This window comes from Apis florea, unplaced genomic scaffold, assembly GCF_048593485.1.
Source record: "Apis florea isolate Af1SG1 unplaced genomic scaffold, ASM4859348v1 contig_3158_pilon, whole genome shotgun sequence".
Classification (NCBI taxonomy): Eukaryota; Metazoa; Arthropoda; class Insecta; order Hymenoptera; family Apidae; genus Apis; species Apis florea.
The window spans coordinates 3,459,324-3,476,915 of NW_028256713.1; the positions used below are offsets into that span (position 1 = coordinate 3,459,324).

The 17,592-nt window shown below is 27.1% G+C and overlaps 3 protein-coding genes and 1 long non-coding RNA gene across 6 annotated transcripts in view; 2 read left to right on the forward strand and 2 right to left on the reverse strand.

Moving 5' to 3' along the window:
- Positions 1-722, forward strand: part of LOC100863946 (monocarboxylate transporter 10) — an 83,074-nt gene extending 82,352 nt beyond the window's left edge. Inside the window, exon 12 of the mRNA XM_086909400.1 lies at positions 61-722. The gene's annotated coding sequence lies outside the window, so the exon portion shown is untranslated. The remainder of the gene's footprint in view (positions 1-60) is intronic.
- On the reverse strand, positions 677-7,816 carry LOC147657442 (uncharacterized). Its single transcript, XR_015292382.1, has 2 exons — positions 7,699-7,816; positions 677-1,016 (listed from the first exon to the last, which is right to left on the reverse strand). It is a non-coding gene; the product is annotated as an uncharacterized LOC147657442 (long non-coding RNA).
- IntS10 (integrator complex subunit 10) lies at positions 7,811-11,376 on the forward strand. 2 transcript variants are annotated; one of them, XM_086909395.1, is made up of 9 exons: positions 7,811-8,550; positions 8,650-8,856; positions 9,051-9,118; positions 9,190-9,433; positions 9,526-10,033; positions 10,123-10,439; positions 10,537-10,701; positions 10,775-11,033; positions 11,108-11,376. In XM_086909395.1, the coding sequence occupies exons 2-9, from the start codon at positions 8,701-8,703 to the stop codon at positions 11,272-11,274; spliced, it is 1,884 nt and encodes a 627-aa protein (XP_086765521.1). In that variant the 5' UTR covers positions 7,811-8,550; positions 8,650-8,700; the 3' UTR covers positions 11,275-11,376. The 2 variants fall into 2 exon arrangements, with proteins under 2 accessions (XP_086765521.1, XP_086765522.1); XM_086909396.1 differs by lacking the exon at positions 7,811-8,550 and having other exon boundaries at positions 8,648-8,856; positions 9,197-9,433.
- Positions 11,317-17,508, reverse strand: Sec31 (COPII coat complex component secretory 31). 2 transcript variants are annotated; one of them, XM_086909392.1, is made up of 15 exons: positions 17,399-17,508; positions 16,773-16,984; positions 16,363-16,685; positions 16,198-16,295; positions 15,871-16,116; positions 15,489-15,782; positions 15,034-15,402; positions 14,820-14,937; positions 14,407-14,712; positions 13,136-14,328; positions 12,919-13,014; positions 12,540-12,614; positions 12,218-12,460; positions 12,063-12,134; positions 11,317-11,960 (listed from the first exon to the last, which is right to left on the reverse strand). In XM_086909392.1, the coding sequence occupies exons 2-15, from the start codon at positions 16,973-16,975 to the stop codon at positions 11,772-11,774; spliced, it is 3,825 nt and encodes a 1,274-aa protein (XP_086765518.1). In that variant the 5' UTR covers positions 16,976-16,984; positions 17,399-17,508; the 3' UTR covers positions 11,317-11,771. The 2 variants fall into 2 exon arrangements, with proteins under 2 accessions (XP_086765518.1, XP_012349297.1); XM_012493843.3 differs by lacking the exon at positions 12,919-13,014.
- Positions 17,509-17,592: the final 84 nt, after the last annotated feature.

A 17,592-nucleotide genomic window follows, 5' to 3' on the forward strand; every position in this document is an offset into this window, starting at 1 on the left:
GATTGGAGTGTTAAGAAATTCTTTAAATTAATTTTGTTTATTTCAATATTAATTTTGCAGGTAGAATTCAAAGTTGAGTATCTTTTAAAATCTTAGATTTTATGGAATGTGTAATAATTCCAAAAATTTGATCGATAGTGCGAACAATGAAACGAATTTTTAACGATGACAAAGTCAATTGTGGATAATTGTCGACTATGTATATTTGTACAAATTTGTATTTTTAAAGAATGCAAGAAATTTCTTTTGTTCATTTCATTTGCTAATGACCAGTGGAACAGTTTGAGTTAGCTAGGCCTGTTTTAGATGGTTGAACAAGATCCGACTAAAAAAGGATATTGTCGAGGACGTGATTGTCGCAGAGTCTTTGATCATTATTTATGTGAATCCGTACGTACGCTTCTTGGATCCCTGTGATGGAATGGGAATAAGAAGAGGAAGATTCGCAATAGCTTGCCTTGAAGACTGTAATCTGAGACAATGAGAGACTTTACGGTGAAGGAGGATCTTTACGACCGCGGTAAATCCGGGATTGTACCGTTTTTAAGATTCAAGGATCGCTGTAGGAAGTACACATATATTTTCTTTCTCTGAATTTTTGACATCCTTTTGGCGAGTTTCCGGTGAATAATCATACAAAATTTCACTGTGTTAAAAAGTGAATCTTTTGGCGTTGTTAAGACTGCTGAATAATAATATGGATTTTATTTAATTTATAATAATTTTTGAAAAATTTTTGTCTTATTTTATCGCGATTAAAAGGTAGGATATTTTTATATAAATTTTTCATTTTGATTTTTGTGTGTAAAAGTCTAAAAATTTTCATTTTCAGCATGCGAACCTGTTCAACTTTCTTTACTTATTCTTTGAATTGACGTATTTGTCGCGAAATCTTTTTCATTCGGTGGAAAACAAAAGTCAGATTGCGCTCAAGCTTCGAAACACCAGGAAACGTCACGTAAACCATTTTCCCCACTCTTTCGTTTTCCAATTCATCCTGCATTCGAATCTTGTGCCTGAAAACAAACATACCAAATATTCAATATATTCAATATACAATATACATGGATCGCCTGATATTATTTTCATTCTTATATTTTATATTATATAGTTATTACAAAAAATATTAATATTAGTAAATTGGCAAGTTACAAATTTTTATATTTTTATCTCGAATAATATAATAATCGAAAGATCTTTATTTAAAACAATCATTTTATTATTATTTTTTTTAATAAATTAAAAATAGAAAATAAATAATTTAAAAAAGAAGAAAAATACTTTAATATTTCAATAAATTAAAATCTTTTTAACAAAATACTTATTAAAAATGTTATCTATAATTATAAAAAAATTATATCCAACTCTATATCAAATCATAAAATTGTAGATTATAATTTTATCAGGAGGTAATTTTATCACATTACTAAAATTGAAAAAGAATACTTTTTACTACAAACTTAATTTTTTTCTAAAAAAAATTTTCCTTAATTCTGAAATCTTCCTTCAAAAGTCTTTAAATTCTGTTATTCTACATTCACTTTCATTCTCCACCAAATTCCCGACTTCGAAATCTTCGTTGCTCTTTAAAATCCGACAATTATTGCCCGTTGATGCGCGCGGCCAGAAAGCGGAAGAGTGAGTGGATGAAGGGCGGAGGGACGCGTAATCCTCTGGTCCGGTTAATCGAAACGATCTTTTGTAAGCGCAATATCCGTGAACAATACAAAGGCTATTATCGCGATGGTGCTCGTGGGTGGAGATATATATATATATATACACATATATATTCGAAATACGTCGCGGCTGACATCGAAATCTCATTGTCATCGGAAATTCTATTCAACCGGAGCCGATTGGCAGATGCCAAGCCGACGATGCGTGTCGAAAACAGGATGGCCCGCGTACAAGATCGTCCAACAGCCGAATCTACGCCCTCATCGAGACCAACGAAATTTTCATTCGAGTTTGCATCGATCACGCGCTACTGACCGTGCAAGTGGATGCTGGTGACCGGAAATGGACCGCCTATGCCGAACGTAAGCGATTGATGATGATGTAGAGGAATTCCAAGTGGCTTCTTTTGGGTATTTTTTGAAGAGTGATGGTACGTGGGTTGAGTATTTTTATTTGTTGAATGTTAAGGATAGGAAAAAGGGTGATAAGAAGTAAATTTTTAAATTTTTGGAATATTGGAGATTTGAGATTATTATGAGATTAATTGTTAAATTGAGAAAAGGATTTTTAAAAGTTGAAGAATTTTTAAAAATGAGTAATTAATTTGTATGTGTAGTTAGTTGTTGACTTAAAAATTAAAATTAGAGATTTTGATTATTATAAAGTTAATTATTAGGAAGAAAAATTTTTTAAATTGAAATTTTGGAATTAGAATTTTTCGTTTCAGTTTATATGAATTCTTATTAATATAAAAAGATGTTTAGAAGAGATTATTAAGAAGTTGATTGAATTTGTTAAATTTTTAGATGTAATAATGATTAATTTTATAATATGTAAACTATTGAAACATTAGTGAAATTTATAAAATATTTTGATTAATATAAATGGTTCTATAATGAAATATTAATTTACATGGAATAATAAACTTAATTTCAATCATCAAGCTTGATTGCGCAAATGAATAATGTATTATTGCTAAATAGTTAATGAATAATTCGTTATTGGTTTAATAATATAATGAAGCCACTTTAATAGTCTAATGAGTTATAATTATTTATAATTATTATCGAATATTGAATTGATAATTATATACATATTATAGAATTATTTTCAAATCAAAATCAAGACACTTCGAGTTCCTCGAATTATAAAGAAAATATGTCGGATTTCTTGCAGAAGATAATCTTGTTGACTCGAAAACACGAGTTAACCAAACTGACTGATAAAAATCAAATTCGAGTGAAAAAAAAAAAGATTATAAGTGTTCAGGAAAACAAATATTAAAATGTTAATGCACCATGAAAAAGTTTTATGCCTCTCATCTGGTGAAAAGTGAAATAAAAAGATGGTGTTGAAACGTATGTAAATGAAATTTATATAGTCTATCTGATGTATAATTGCAGTATCAGAGTAAGTTAGGGAAATATTATCCGTGTTAATGATTTCTTAGTTACAATGTTATTACGAGAGAAGTATATATCTATATGTATATCTTGCTTTATTTTTTAGTAACTTTTCATTTTTCAAAAAATATAGCATCAAAAATTTATTCTTTTTTTTTTAAATATATTTTATCAAAACTAAGGTTTCAAATATTTATTTTAAAAAACTATTCAAATATACATGTAAAAATATCTCTCTATGTTCGTTTAAAAAGCATTCAACTATAAATAGATCGATACTTCTCTCCCATGTGTGTTCAGAAAATAACATTTAGGATTATAAAAAAAAGAGAACAAGAGCAGAAAAAGCAAAAAAAAAAAAAAAAGAAAAGAAAAGAGATGAGGAAATGGAAGAATCGACATACACCGTATGACATAATCGAGTTTCTAGAGAGAAAGATATACATACATAGAAGATGGAGCTGGTCTCCATAATCGTGACACAAAATCATTTAAAGACTTTACTTACGTTTTAATAATACGTTACGTAGAAACCTGGAAAGTAAGTACAATTTAGAAAAAATTAAATGTACGCATAACGATAATAAGGATTTAACGAAGAAAAATCAAAAGGGCACGCTCGTGATCGAATATATCGGCGAATCTTCTGTAATTCGTGTATAATATATCCGAAAGCTCAATTATTGTCCTTGTTAGACGATCGTTTAAAATTTATAAAATAAGAAGAGAAAAAGGACAGAAGAAGAAATAGACTAAAGAAAAATGCTTACTAAAAAAAAAAAAAAAAAAAATTGTACAGCCCGCAAACAAATATTCTACCCATTTAGCTGATTAAACTTTTCATTCAGATTCTAGTAGAAATTATTTGCTATTAAAAATGGAATCTTTGTGTAAGGATCCATTGATGAAAAATCGAGATACGTTGAGTCAATACAATCTTAAATTACAATCTTTGACTGGTGCCTCTTTCATGTGATTAAAATTAGAATTTTATTGAAATTTATTTAATTCAAAAATTAAATATGTGGAAAGATTAAAATAATACTCGAATATATTATATATTATATAATATTTATAATAAAAAAGCTAGATTTAATTATTAAATACTGATTTATTTTTTAATATTATTTTTCTCTTTTCGCGTAATTAATTTCAAAATTAAAAAAATTTTAGAAAAATAGTAAATTTTCATTACAATTTCAGAATCTCAATGTTAAAAGTATTTAACCTTTCTCCCAAAAAATAAGAAAATAAATTTTTGCAATATTTTATAGTTCATTTTAGTCTAAATTTATCCAAACATCACAAAATTTTCAAAGAAAATATTTTTAATTAATAAAATTTCAAAAAGAAATTGAAGGAAATTACTATGCCAATTTTACGACACCAGACAAAGATTCGAACATTTTATTCCTACTAGCTCTTAATAAATCAAAAAGAAACTCATCTCGAAGACTTTGATACAGCAATCGAGTCACCGAACGATAAAGTGATTAGTACCTGAATATTAAGTGTTCTAGGTTTACGCGACTATCGTTTGTTTATCGCGATTAAAAAAAGAAAAAGAAAAGTGAAATAAGGAGGAGAGAAGAAATTCTATTCGCTAGCTTTTACTGTATGTTTATCGAAGCTTTTCAAAACGATTCACGAGATTCTGAGATGATGTTTACATAAAAAGAAACTCAAACGAGAAATTGAAAGATGCCACAAGAACGTTTGCCAAGCCAAAGAGAATCTTAACTCGGATGTACAAACGATTCGCTTTGCTAGATGGTTCCCTGAAGGGACACCATATTGTACGCTTCCGCTTCTTGCTGTCGCTCCACGCGCTTAAAATCGCTGTCGAAGATTTATCGAAAATTTTGCTTCGTCAGTTCGACACTGTTCGACTGGAAAATATTTCGTATGACCAACAGAATGTAACGATCTGGAAAATCAAAAAGTAGATTGTCGCTGAAATGAGACTTCCGTTTGAATTTTATTATAGAATTTTAGCGATTCGAAGAAAATTTCAATCTTCAATCATGCGAAATATTTTTTTTTTAATTTTTTGCGTATAGAAATCGAATTTTTAGATTTTTAATCATAAAAAGAAATTGATTTTATTGTGCAACTTTGAAAGTGACTAAGTAGAATATCGAATTTTAAATAACGATAGACTGAGCAAGTTTCGATGACCAATTATTTCGAGAGTTGTAAAATTTTGTTTAACTCTTTGACAATTTAACTTGTGAATAAAGATAGAAGTTTTCTAGTCTACTACTATTCTTAAATTTAGAAATTTAATTTCTAAAGAACTAATTTCGCAAGAACTGTATTTTTTTATAATATTTTTTTATCTTTAGATTCTCGTAAAAATTTAGTTTTAAAACCATACTGAAAATTAACTTAAATATTAAATATTAATAAGCGTTCCCTAATTTCTTTAAAATTTCTAAAAGCTTAAAAAATTGTACGTTTCTTAACCATGATTTATAAAACTTTTGTTAAATTGTCAAAGAATTAAAGTAAAAATGTAAGAAAAATCATCACGAGTTCATGAAAGCACAAATGAACGGAATCCATGTGAACAACTTTTGCTTCTTATAGCCTGTTATAACAAACGTGGTATCTTTATTAAAATGAAAAAAAAAAAAGTATCTCATAAGTATCAACGAGTATTAAAAATTAACGAATCGTTTGAAAAACGTATCGTATAGTTTCTAATATACGGAGTTTCGCCTAGTTAGACGAACGATATACGAAATTTTCACGAATAAGAGAATCAATATGTCGCTCTTTTCGATCCATTCCACCTTCCTTCGAATATTCATGATACTCTTCGTTAATTCTCTCTGTGGTGAATTGTTTGTATACTGCCAATTTTTATAAAACATTATTCGCATAGTAATTCTTCAATATCTTCGTGAATGATCAAGCATTTTAAATGTAATAATCCGAATGTGGAACAGCGAATTACTCGACCAGCGGAAACTCACTCGTCGTAGGATTAATTGTCTTTATCGAAACACTTAGCCATGTGTATTTTCGGCGATTTACTATATTTCGATTTCAATCGTGATTGAAAATTAAGTGGAAAAATCGAGGATGCGAATTTTCAATTTTTGTAAATTATTATTTATTAACTCAAATTTCAATAACTGTTCTTGATAAATTATTATTTTCTATAATAAGTAAATTATTACGTAATTATGATGTTAATTTCGTAGAAATAGTATGAATAGTATTTGAATAATAAGGATATTAAAATATTTCAATATTGGAAAATTTCAATTTCATTCAAATTAAAATTTTCGAATTTGCATCTTCGACTGTGGAAACGTAAAATAAACAAAATATAAATGGTAAGATAAAGAAAATATCGAAGACACTTTGTAAAAAATATACGATAGTTCCTTTCTTCTTGTCTCAAAAAGTACCAAATCCGAATAACCTCGAATGTTTTTTCTATTCGTAACTTTCTATCCAAGAAAAAAAAGAAAAAAAATCGTAAAACGGATAGATATCAGAGTCTTTTTCTAATCTTTATGATTCACTGAGAATTCAACCCTCCCACGATCCCAAGGAACAATCTCGAGTGCAAAATTCAAAAATAGAGAAGCGTGAAATCGAATTTTGTACTTCGTACCAATTTTAGCGAATCTTTGTAAAAAATCGTAGACCAGAATTTTTCGATTTCTATTCATGTACCGTTTTTCGTTTTGTAATTACTAAATGTATGCTTAAAAAATCAAAAATAATTTAAAAAAAGAAAAGTTCTGCGAATAAAAATGAGGTTATGAAAATCGAATTCGATTCTTGAAGCGAGAAATCGTTATTGAACGTTTAAAGAAAAGTTTTCAAATCAAAGAGAAGAAGTTTTGCGATTTCCTGATGATTAGCCGCAAAATATTTGCACAATCACGATAAATTTCGAAGCGGAAAGTCACTTTTTAACATTCGATTATCTTCTGAAGTTACATTCGTAGATATATCGTCGAGAAATTCTTTCTAACGTATTGTACATTCACACAAACATTTATGCATTCACACATGAATACACAATCCAGATACTCGTACACATATACACATGTAAAATATAATACTTGATTCTTCTTGAAAGCTTCTTGTAAATCGACATTTACGAAAAATCATAATTTCTTTTTAAACGAAATGAAAAGGAAGTGAGAAAAAGAGAAAGAAACAGGTAAAAGGTCTCCCATTATGAAGCGTTGAACATTTTGTAAAAGTTTTATAAATAGATCTATGTAGTTGAACAGCTGGACCAATAAAATGTATATCCGATTGTACGCGTTAATTATTTTTTATTGTCTTCTTTTTAAATATTTTATTTTAAAAAAGAAATTATTATCTTAAAAATAAATTTAAAATTTACAATCCATGCAATTGATAGCATTTGTATTAAGAATAATTTCTAAAGCAAAAAAAGGAAATAAAGCTATTGACACGTTGTCAAAAAATTTGTTTCTTATATATTAAAAAGTAAAAGAAAAGATTAAAAAGATTATTTTTATTCAAAGTTTAATCTAATCTAGTTAAATAACAAATAAAAAAAAATATATTTTTAACATATTTTTTTTAACAAAAAATATTAGAAGAAAAAAACCATATTAATTACCCAATATCACAAACAATTAAAAATCGGCATCATTGAACGTATAAATTATAAATTAAATAAACACAATAGTAAAGAAAACAAATAATGAGAATAGAGATAGGTTAAAAATTATAGAATCAGCGCCATCTCTAGAGTGCCATAAATAAAAATACATATATATGTGTATATATATATATATATATATATATATATATATATATATATGTTATAAATAAAAAGAGTAAATAATGGAAAAATAAACAGAAATATAAAAATTAATCATAAATGCCATCTTTGAGTATTAAAAATATTTCTTCAAAATAATAAAGTAAAATGAATTGAATTTTGCCTTCTTGAGTACTTTTAGAAAAATGTTTCTGGCATTCAAAAGATGGTGTTGATTTTCAATTCTTATTCTTCTTTACCTTATCTTACCTTTTGAAGAAATGTTTTTGATATTTAAAAGATAACATTGGTTAATTCTTATTTTATCCTTCTATTTGCTCCCTTTTTTTATATCAGTTTCATTTACAGTATTCTGGAGATAGCATTGATTTTTATATATTATTTTTATCTTTTATTATTTGTTTTTTTTTTATTTTATAACTTTATAGGTTTGAAAGATTATAATAAAATTATGCAATGAATTTAAGAAAATTATGATTGTTCATTATTTAGATAGTAATTTTAGTAAACTATGTTGTTTAATATAAATATTTGAAATAAATAAAAATTCTGTAATTAAGCATGCGTTTAATATAATTATGAATTATAATTTATTATCATATTATTATTAACTTTATAAAATATTTATTATTTTTATTTTTCATTCAATAAAATTACGATAAATTAATATTATATATCTTGTTTGTGGTAGGTACTATATAATTGATTCTGAAATTTAATAATTATTATGTCATTCATCTGTATATTTTTTCTATATTTAATGTTTCATTCATCAAAATACTACAGTATTTACTAGGTATCCTCATGCGGTTTTGTAACTTTTGAATAACCAAAAATATGTTAGAAAAAAAATCTAGTACTGATAATAATCAATTATCTAAAGAAGATTATTTAATTATGCGAGCAAAAGAGGCATTGCCACTTGATATTTATGCAGCTAAATCCTGGTTAATTACAGCTAGATCGTTGTTTCCTCATAGTGCTAAAGTACAGGTTAGTATTTTTAATTGTTTATTAATTAATTATATATATAGATATAATAAAAAATATTTTGAATTTTTTAAAAAAGAATATTAAAAACATTTTACAAACGATTTTATGGAATTAAATTATTGATATTTTTTAAAGATATTTTAAATAATAAAGCAATAAATTTTTCATAATAAATTATGTTATTTGTTTAATAGTTTGAAGCTTATCGGATTGAAAAATTATCAAAAAATGTGAAGGAAGCAGCAAAATGTTTTAGTGAGATGTGAGTCAAATTATGTTAAAATATAAAAAATATTTAGATACATGAAAACAATGATTTAAATGTAAGAATAGATTTCAGAATTTTCCAGATGATCGAGATATATGGAAGGAAATAGAAACAGTAACAGCTTGTCTTCGTTTAGAACAATGTGATGCTGAAGCAGAATTTTTATGTCAAATGTTTCAACATATACCTCAAGAACTTCAACATAGATTACTTATCATGACAGCTGATCATAGTGAAGATACAATGGAACATTGTAAATTATTACTTCTTTTATTACGTAAATTTCCTCAAACTATTGCTACTCATGGAGTATGTATCTTTAATTAATATATTCATACAAAATATATTTGATGTTTTATTTATTTTTATTAATTTATTTAATTAATTTGCTATATTTTCAGCCACGTTTAGTAGAAACTCTTCTTACTGCAGAAAAACATAGTCATCCAGGACGTGCAGTAAATGGTTTCAGAAAATTATTGGCTTGTGATGCTTTACCACTTCTTGGTACTGCACCAGTAGAATTAAATTCAAGACTTAGCTTGAGGTTACTTAGTAAGGCAGTAGAATTCTATTTAGCATATATACAACAACCACAAGATAATCAAATTCAACATCCCTGGGATAGATTGTTTCAAGTTGTTGAATTAATTGGGAAAAAATTAGGATGGGAATTAAGTAGTTTATTTTCTATGACTTGGAATAGAGATGCATATTGTGAAAAATTACATCAATATGCAGTTGCTCATTCTGCTAGTTTATGTGAAGAAGTGGTAGTTAAACAGTTATTAATGTGTACTGTTGCAGTATTATTAAGAATATTAAATGAACACAATGCCTTAATTAGTAATGATGAAACAACATATTGCTTGATAGAAGCATTTGGAGAATGTGTACATTCTCCTACAGGTAATATATACATTATAAGTTATATATATACATAATAATTTATTACTTTTATCTTAAAATAAAAATTTAATGGTTTTTATAATGATTAGAACCAAAACTAAAAAAACGGAAAAGAGAAGATAATGGAGGAATTATGATAACTAGTGATGGCGATTATAGTGGTAATGGTTTAGCATTAGCTGTAAAGTTATGGGATTTGTTACACAGCAGTGATTATTTGCAAAGAGAAATAGGAAAATTAAATCAACAACTTCGATTAGATTCGTGGTTAAATTCATTTTTAACAGATCTTGCCATGTATAAAGGTTTACATCATGAAGTATTAGCAAGATTATCTCAAGAAGCAGGTAATTTGTCTGCTCATCTTCGTTTAGCGAGTACATGTTTTTTCTTGAAAGATTACAAGGTACATACTATGTTCTTATTAATTTTTATATTATTGTTGTATTAATTATATTTTCTTATATATTTTATAAATACATTTATAAATGTATATTTTATAGGGAATGTTAGAATATATAGTTTTGGTAATTACCGCTTTACCTTCAATTTGTGGTAAAGTATCTCATAATTTAACTGTTCCATGTGGAAGACATTTACATTATTTGACACTTGCACGATTTCCTGTTATACAGTATTGTTGCAGATTGCTTCTTTTAGCAATAAAGGTAAGTAGAATAAAATTAGATTTAAAAATGTTTCGATGCTACCGTTATATTTACAATATTAATTTTACGATAGGAAAATTTTTCTTTACCCGGTGGTGTTGGAGATTTGGCGATAGGACATGCATTAGTTTTAATGCAAATTGACTGGCCACAAGAAGCTAGTACTTTATCTACGATTACAGAAAGGATTATTAATCGTGGATCTTTTTCTTATCCATTATTTCAGGCTTATATTATATGTGTAGATATTTTAGAAGAATTAACGTATCTATGGACGGAACATGGAGGTGGTGTATCTTTAGATATAGCCACAGGATCAGGGGTTCTACAAAGTACATTATTTTGTATTTTATATATTTTTTGGGTATCATATCTTATTTTTATTATCTATATAAAAATATTCTAGATCGACGTATTACAACTCGTGGAGCAGATAAAGGTGTGCGCGAAGAAGTAAAACAAGCAATGCGCCGACAAGCAGCACGAGACGGTATCGATCCATTAGATGAATTGTTACAAAAATTTATTATTAATGAAAAAGTGGCCATACTACACAGTTTAATTATTCAATAAACCATTTTATCAAATGTTGTCATTGACAAATTTAATACATAATTTTAGTAAAATTATTGTATAATATTTTTATTTTTAAAAATATACACATGATTTTCTTAAGCCAACTTTAATATTTTATGTACACATATTAGTTAAAAGAAACAAAATTTAATTAACAATTCGCTGAAACATTTATCCGAATATTTTTTCTATTTTTTACATGCTCTTACATATAATGAAATATTTTTAATTGTAAAGGAGTTATGACACAAGCTTATCTATAATTCTGATAAGCCATCTTTTTTAAATGTAAATATATAAACATTATGATTTTATTGATGATATAATATTCAGTCATAAAGTTTATATACAAATAGTCACGACTATCCATACTGCATTGAATAGTATAGAAATGTAACATAAATACTTCGTTTAATAAGACTGTTAAAGATTATAAAAAATTCAAATTATAAAAATGAATAAGTATAAAGATTTTGAGTTTTATATATTGCATTCTATCTAATGTAGACATTCAATTGAAGGGCACTTAATAATAATACTTTAATACCAGGCATGAAAGAAGATATCTGACTGAAATCTGGGCCTGACACTAATTGTGTATGAAGTTCTAAGCCTCCAGTATAGTTTCCACTTTGTATCATCTGTGATATTTGATGTAATCCTTGTAAAGTATTCTGTGATAACTATAAGGTAAAAAAAATATAATAATAAATGTATTTTACTTTTTTAGGATTTCTTTCTTCTTAATAATAAAATATTTCATAAAGATGTAAGTATATACATACCTTATTCTCTCTAAGGCAATCATATAGAACATCAAGTTTTTTGGATACATCTTCTATTTTGCGTTTGATTTGCTATTTTGTGAAAATAAAAACTGTAATTGCCTATTTTTTTTTATATTAATAAAAATTATTATATTAATAAAAAAAGATCTTACCAGATTTTTAGCATTTTCAAAGCATTGTTTTTTTAATTCATCAAATACTGTTTTCAAGTGCACGTGTTGTTCTGGTATTGGTAGTTTTGGTTTTTCTGGTTCTGATGTTCTAGCAATTGTAGTTGATTGTGAAGGTTCCATTTGTTTAACATATTGAGCACCCATATTTGATATATTCTGATTATATTGTTGAGAATTATAAGGTGCTTGTGATTCTGGATAAAATCTTTCTTGTGGCAAAATCTTAAAAATAATAATAATAATAATATTAATTACTAATAATATTCTATAATTTTGAAAAAATTTTACTTGTATTATTTACATTTGGTTCGGTTTGTGGTATAGTCCCTCTTAATGGATGTAAAATCGGATTTTGTGGTTGAAAATCTTGTTTTAACTGTAAAAAATGTAATACTACATTATATAAAAAGAAAATTTCATTATATTAATTGCTGTAACAAAATAGTATACATGAATTGTAAAATATAACATTGCATAATTTCAATTTTTGTATAAAGCAAATAGAAACGTCCTTATATTTCACACTGTCGCATTAGTTAATCACACGAGATTGTTATTTATGATTTACTAAATTGAATTTAAGATATATAAGGGGAATAAATATATTTTGCTTAAAAAGAAATCGCAATTATGAAACAGTGGAAACAACACTCAATCTTTTTAGGTGTCCTTAAGAATACCTTTATATTCATATTCTTCGAATATTTTGCTTTCCACTTCTTGGTACCAGCATGATCCGCAGACATTTCATTTTTGTTGCATAATGCCAGTACTGGCTATATTATTCGAATATACATACATATATATATATCATATAAATATATACATAATAATTAATTACTATTTTAACGCATAACACCAGGTATATTAGTATAGAAGAAATATAAAGATATTTACTTGTATCCTAGACGGCTTTGCAGTAGGTGGGTCGTTCCATCCGGCAGGTTGTAGCGGAGGTTGATAAATGTTCGAGCGATCCATAGATGATTGATTTTCATTACCATATCCAGTCTGCGGGAGTGGTTGCGTTCTAATAGCTTCATACATTTGATTTTGTGGTTGATTTTGTAATGGAGATAATACATTAAGTTGAACTGGTTTAAAAGATTCTACTTCTTTAGGATTAGATATAAGATTTTGTCCGGAGAATGTGTTTGTTGACATAGGAACTTGAGGTTGATAAATATTTGATGAAGAATAGCCTGGTACTGGAGGAATTTGTTGATTATTATACGGAGATGTTTGTTGAGGAAAACCACTTTGTCCATATGTTGAAGTAGATTTTACAGATGGATCTATTATATATTTTGATCTCGTTTGAGGTCCAACGCTAGGAGGTCGAGATCCAACTCCACTTGATGTATTTGAAGGAGGTGGTGGTGGAAGTGATTGAGAAATAGATGTTGAAGTGTAAGATTGCGATGTTTGATCATATAACATAGGTTGCATAGACTGCATAGATGTAGGTTGCATAGGTTGAGTTATAGATTGATTTACATAGGTAGGCTGAAGTGATTGATGTGGTTGAAGTGGTTGAAGTGGAGGTGGTATTCCAAACGATTGTTGTTGCTGTTGAGTATTAAATTGATTTGGAGGTGGTATAAAGGATTGTTTTGTAGGAGCAATATTTGAGTCGAAAAAGGGTCTTGTTGCTCCTCCAGATAGTGGATTTTGTACACCTTGTACAGATCTTCTTCGATCATAATAATTTTGCATTGTTGGTCCTTTTGGCACAATTTTTGATTCTTCAATATAACCCAAAGCTCTGCATAAACGATCTTTTAACATTACGATTTTTTCATCTTGACTATTTCCTAGATAATTCAATGCAGCATCGAGATCTCCCTCGGCTGCTAACATTTCAGCATAGCGAGATAAAACATTTGCGATTTTTCCTTCTATTTGTACATCTCTAATACCTTGCACTTCTAAGGCCTTTTGCATTATAACTATTAACTCTACTATTTCTTGAATTTCAACATCGGAAGATTCTACCAGTTTGCTCAAATTGCCAGAACAAATGTAGCAAATCTGAGCTTGTTCCTTAAGCGTTACATTATCAGATGATGCCAAACGATCTCCAAGCATATCTGTAAAATTTAAGAATTTTTATTTAAGTTTTTTAGAGTTAAATTATTATAATACATATTTTATAATAAAATATATACCGCATAAAGCAGATCGTTCTTGTGGATTGGAATGAGTAAATATTCCAATCAATACTTCTTTCCAACAATTTATATCAGCATTATTAACAATTTCAGCCCAATTTTCACTAACTAGCGAATTGATAAGAGAATTGAGAGCTCCAGAATGTTCTGAAAAGTATCTGTACTGGGTACGTGCTAATAAATCAGGTCCAGCAGCCATTGAAAGAATGACCGCATCTGCGTACCTTTTATTCGTAAAACATAATGACACTGCAGCTTCTATATTTCCTAAGAGGATCGCTTGAGTGATAAGCCCATCCTCATCTGAAATAACAAAAATAAAATTCTATTATTAAATTTAATAAAAATAAAAAAATTTTAAATATGTAATTAATAAATTTGAAAATAAATTTAAATTTATTTAATATTACCATCAGATACATTAATTTGAAGTTTTTTATTTTTTAGATTAGCTATTGTTGCTTTCTTAGATTCTTGTGCAATAGCATCAAATGCTGTAGTTCCATCAATAGCACTTCCATTAAGTACCTACATGATCATATATCTTATTATATAATTAATATTGTATAGAATTTTTTTGAAAAAAAAACATGATAAAATTTATATTATTAAAATAAAACTTACATTATTTAAATTACCAATTCCTTCTGTAATATTATTAATATCTTCTTGTGAAATAAATTGATTTAATTTATTATTCATTGCATCTACATTGTAACCAAGTAAATCCAATATATCTTTTGTCACATTTTCACCAAAATATGCAGCCACGCAATTCCATATTTTTTTTCTATATATATCAGTAGTACTTTCAACCTTTCCTTTACAATAATCATTGTATTGCTCACTTTTGAGAACTTCTTCTAATTCATTTGAACGTTGAATTAAATCTGGTTGTGTGACTACTTGTGATATGATTATTTTTCTGTTTGAGTTTGGAGGTAGATTAGGATCTACAGATCCATTTTCAAAAATTATCAATTTACCACCAAACTAAAAAAATTTTATCTGTTATATAAATTTAATACTATAATATATGAAAATTAATAAACATTACATATTTAAAGATAAATTCTTACTCCAAAAGATGCTCCAAATGGTCTTTTTAGCCATTTTGGAGCTTTTGTCAAAATAACTGTTGGTTCAATATGTACTGGAGGAGGTGGATGTGTGAAAGGATCCATTCCAGGGAAAGAATCTACAATTTTATTAGATGTCTCTATAGACTTTTGTTGTTGTCCTCCTAATAAAGAGTAAACTGCAGCATGTCCATCAAAACTAGTTCCCACAACTAATCCTGGATGCCTTGGACACCATGAGACATCAAAATTCCATTGATTTGTTTGTGCTAATTCACAAATTACCTCCCCATTCTATATATTAAAATAAATAATGTAATATATAATAAATTTTAAAAGTCAATTATGAATCTATTTATAAATATACTAATACTAAACATACTGGTATATCTGAATTAGGATTCCAACATAATATTCTATTATCTTTGGCACAACTTAAGAGCAAATCTGGATCATGTAAATTCCATGCAATTGATAGAACTCCACGTTGATGATTTTGAAATGTTTTCAAAGGTGATGTTGCAAATCTTAAATCCCATAATTCAATTATAGGAGTTTGATCATCTTCTGATGCTAAACATAATTGAGTTGCAACATCTGGATGCCACTGTACTACTTTCCATCTTACCTATATTTGCATATAAAATATAAAAATCATGATATTATATAAGCAAAATATAGATAAAATATATAGTACAAGTAAAATTACCTTTGAATTTGCATCTGTTAATTTGATAATAGGTTCATTTTTTCTTAAATCCCATATAATACAACGTTGTGAAAATGTGGAAGCAAGAATATGTTGAACTATCAATGAAAATAAGAATTAAAAATATTGATATATAAATATATTAATTATGATCTATAAAATTACCTTGCTTATTCCAAGCAATATGTTGTACATCTTCTAATGGTTGACTTCTAGATCCAGGAGTCATTGGGGTATTTGTATTAAGAATATCCCATATATAAATTTCGCTTTCTGTTGCTCCTGTTGCTAATAAATTTGCTTGAAATGGATTAAAATCAAGTGCTCTAACTGGACCTGTATGTCTATCTGGACTACTTATTAAATAATTATTATCATTGGCCAACATTTTAGCAGCAGAATAAATTTTTATCATGCCATAGTCACAACCTCCAACAATTATACCAGCTGGATTGTTACCATATGAACCCCATATTATTTTGTGAAATCTATAATTTTTATATATCTATAAAACTTATTATTTAATGATATATATGTATATATATATATATATATAAACATAATTTGTCTTCTACCTATGATCACTTGCAACACTAGTTTTAAGTTCTAAATCATATCCAGGTTGTTGTAAATTCAAAGAATATAAATCCAAACTAGCAGATGTATTAAAACTTGCATCAAGTTGTTGAGCTGCAGTTCCTGCAGCTAGTAATATGGGATATTGAGCAGGTGGTGACCATGCTACATTAACTGTCTTCAGTAATTCTTTTATCTTCATTCTTGATTCCTTGAAATAAATTATTTATATATTTTCAATAAAAAATGTCTATAAGAAATTAGAAAATAATATTTAATTTTTTAATATTTTACAATATATTTGTATATATATTTTTAAAAATTTTTTATATTATAATAAAAAAATTATGGAAAAATGTTAACAAAAAAATACACTTAAAAGTTATATATTTTATTTTACATAAAAATATGTATGAATATGCATTAATATATATAGTCTTTAAATTAATGACTTACAATAAAAACACTTTATAAATATTATAATAATATTATAAATGCATTAACATCCGATTCGCAGGTTCAGTGCTTTACTACTATTAAAATATAACACGTATACATTTTCGTTGTAAAATTTATTTTAGATAAAGCAACAAGTATATAATTTACCGAAATAATAATTTTTTACCTGAATATATTGAATCAAGTATAGTTTATAGAAATAAACCCCTAACGTCAAACAAGCAGTAGTCACCCGTCAACTTCTTCCAACGTGGCGAACCATACGTTGAGAATAGTGCTGACCTCTTTGATATTTGTAATATATTAATATAGTTTACTCAAATGATCCATTTTCATGGAATACTGCAAAGATAGAGGAAG

What these genes read in the sequence shown, in the direction of transcription:
- IntS10 (XM_086909395.1), top strand. Translation starts at nt 8,701, where the DNA reads ATGTTAGAAAAAAAATCTAGTACTGATAATAATCAATTATCTAAAGAA. An exon ending in AAACTATTGCTACTCATGGA is followed by an intron (nt 9,434 to 9,525) that starts GTATGTATCTTT and finishes CTATATTTTCAG; the next exon opens with CCACGTTTAGTAGAAACTCT. An exon ending in ATGTGTACATTCTCCTACAG is followed by an intron (nt 10,034 to 10,122) that starts GTAATATATACA and finishes TATAATGATTAG; the next exon opens with AACCAAAACTAAAAAAACGG.
- Sec31 (XM_086909392.1), bottom strand. Translation starts at nt 16,975, where the DNA reads ATGAAGATAAAAGAATTACTGAAGACAGTTAATGTAGCATGGTCACCA. An exon ending in AGTGTTGCAAGTGATCATAG is followed by an intron (nt 16,686 to 16,772) that starts GTAGAAGACAAA and finishes TAAAAATTATAG; the next exon opens with ATTTCACAAAATAATATGGG. An exon ending in AGAACGATCTGCTTTATGCG is followed by an intron (nt 14,329 to 14,406) that starts GTATATATTTTA and finishes TAAATTTTACAG; the next exon opens with ATATGCTTGGAGATCGTTTG.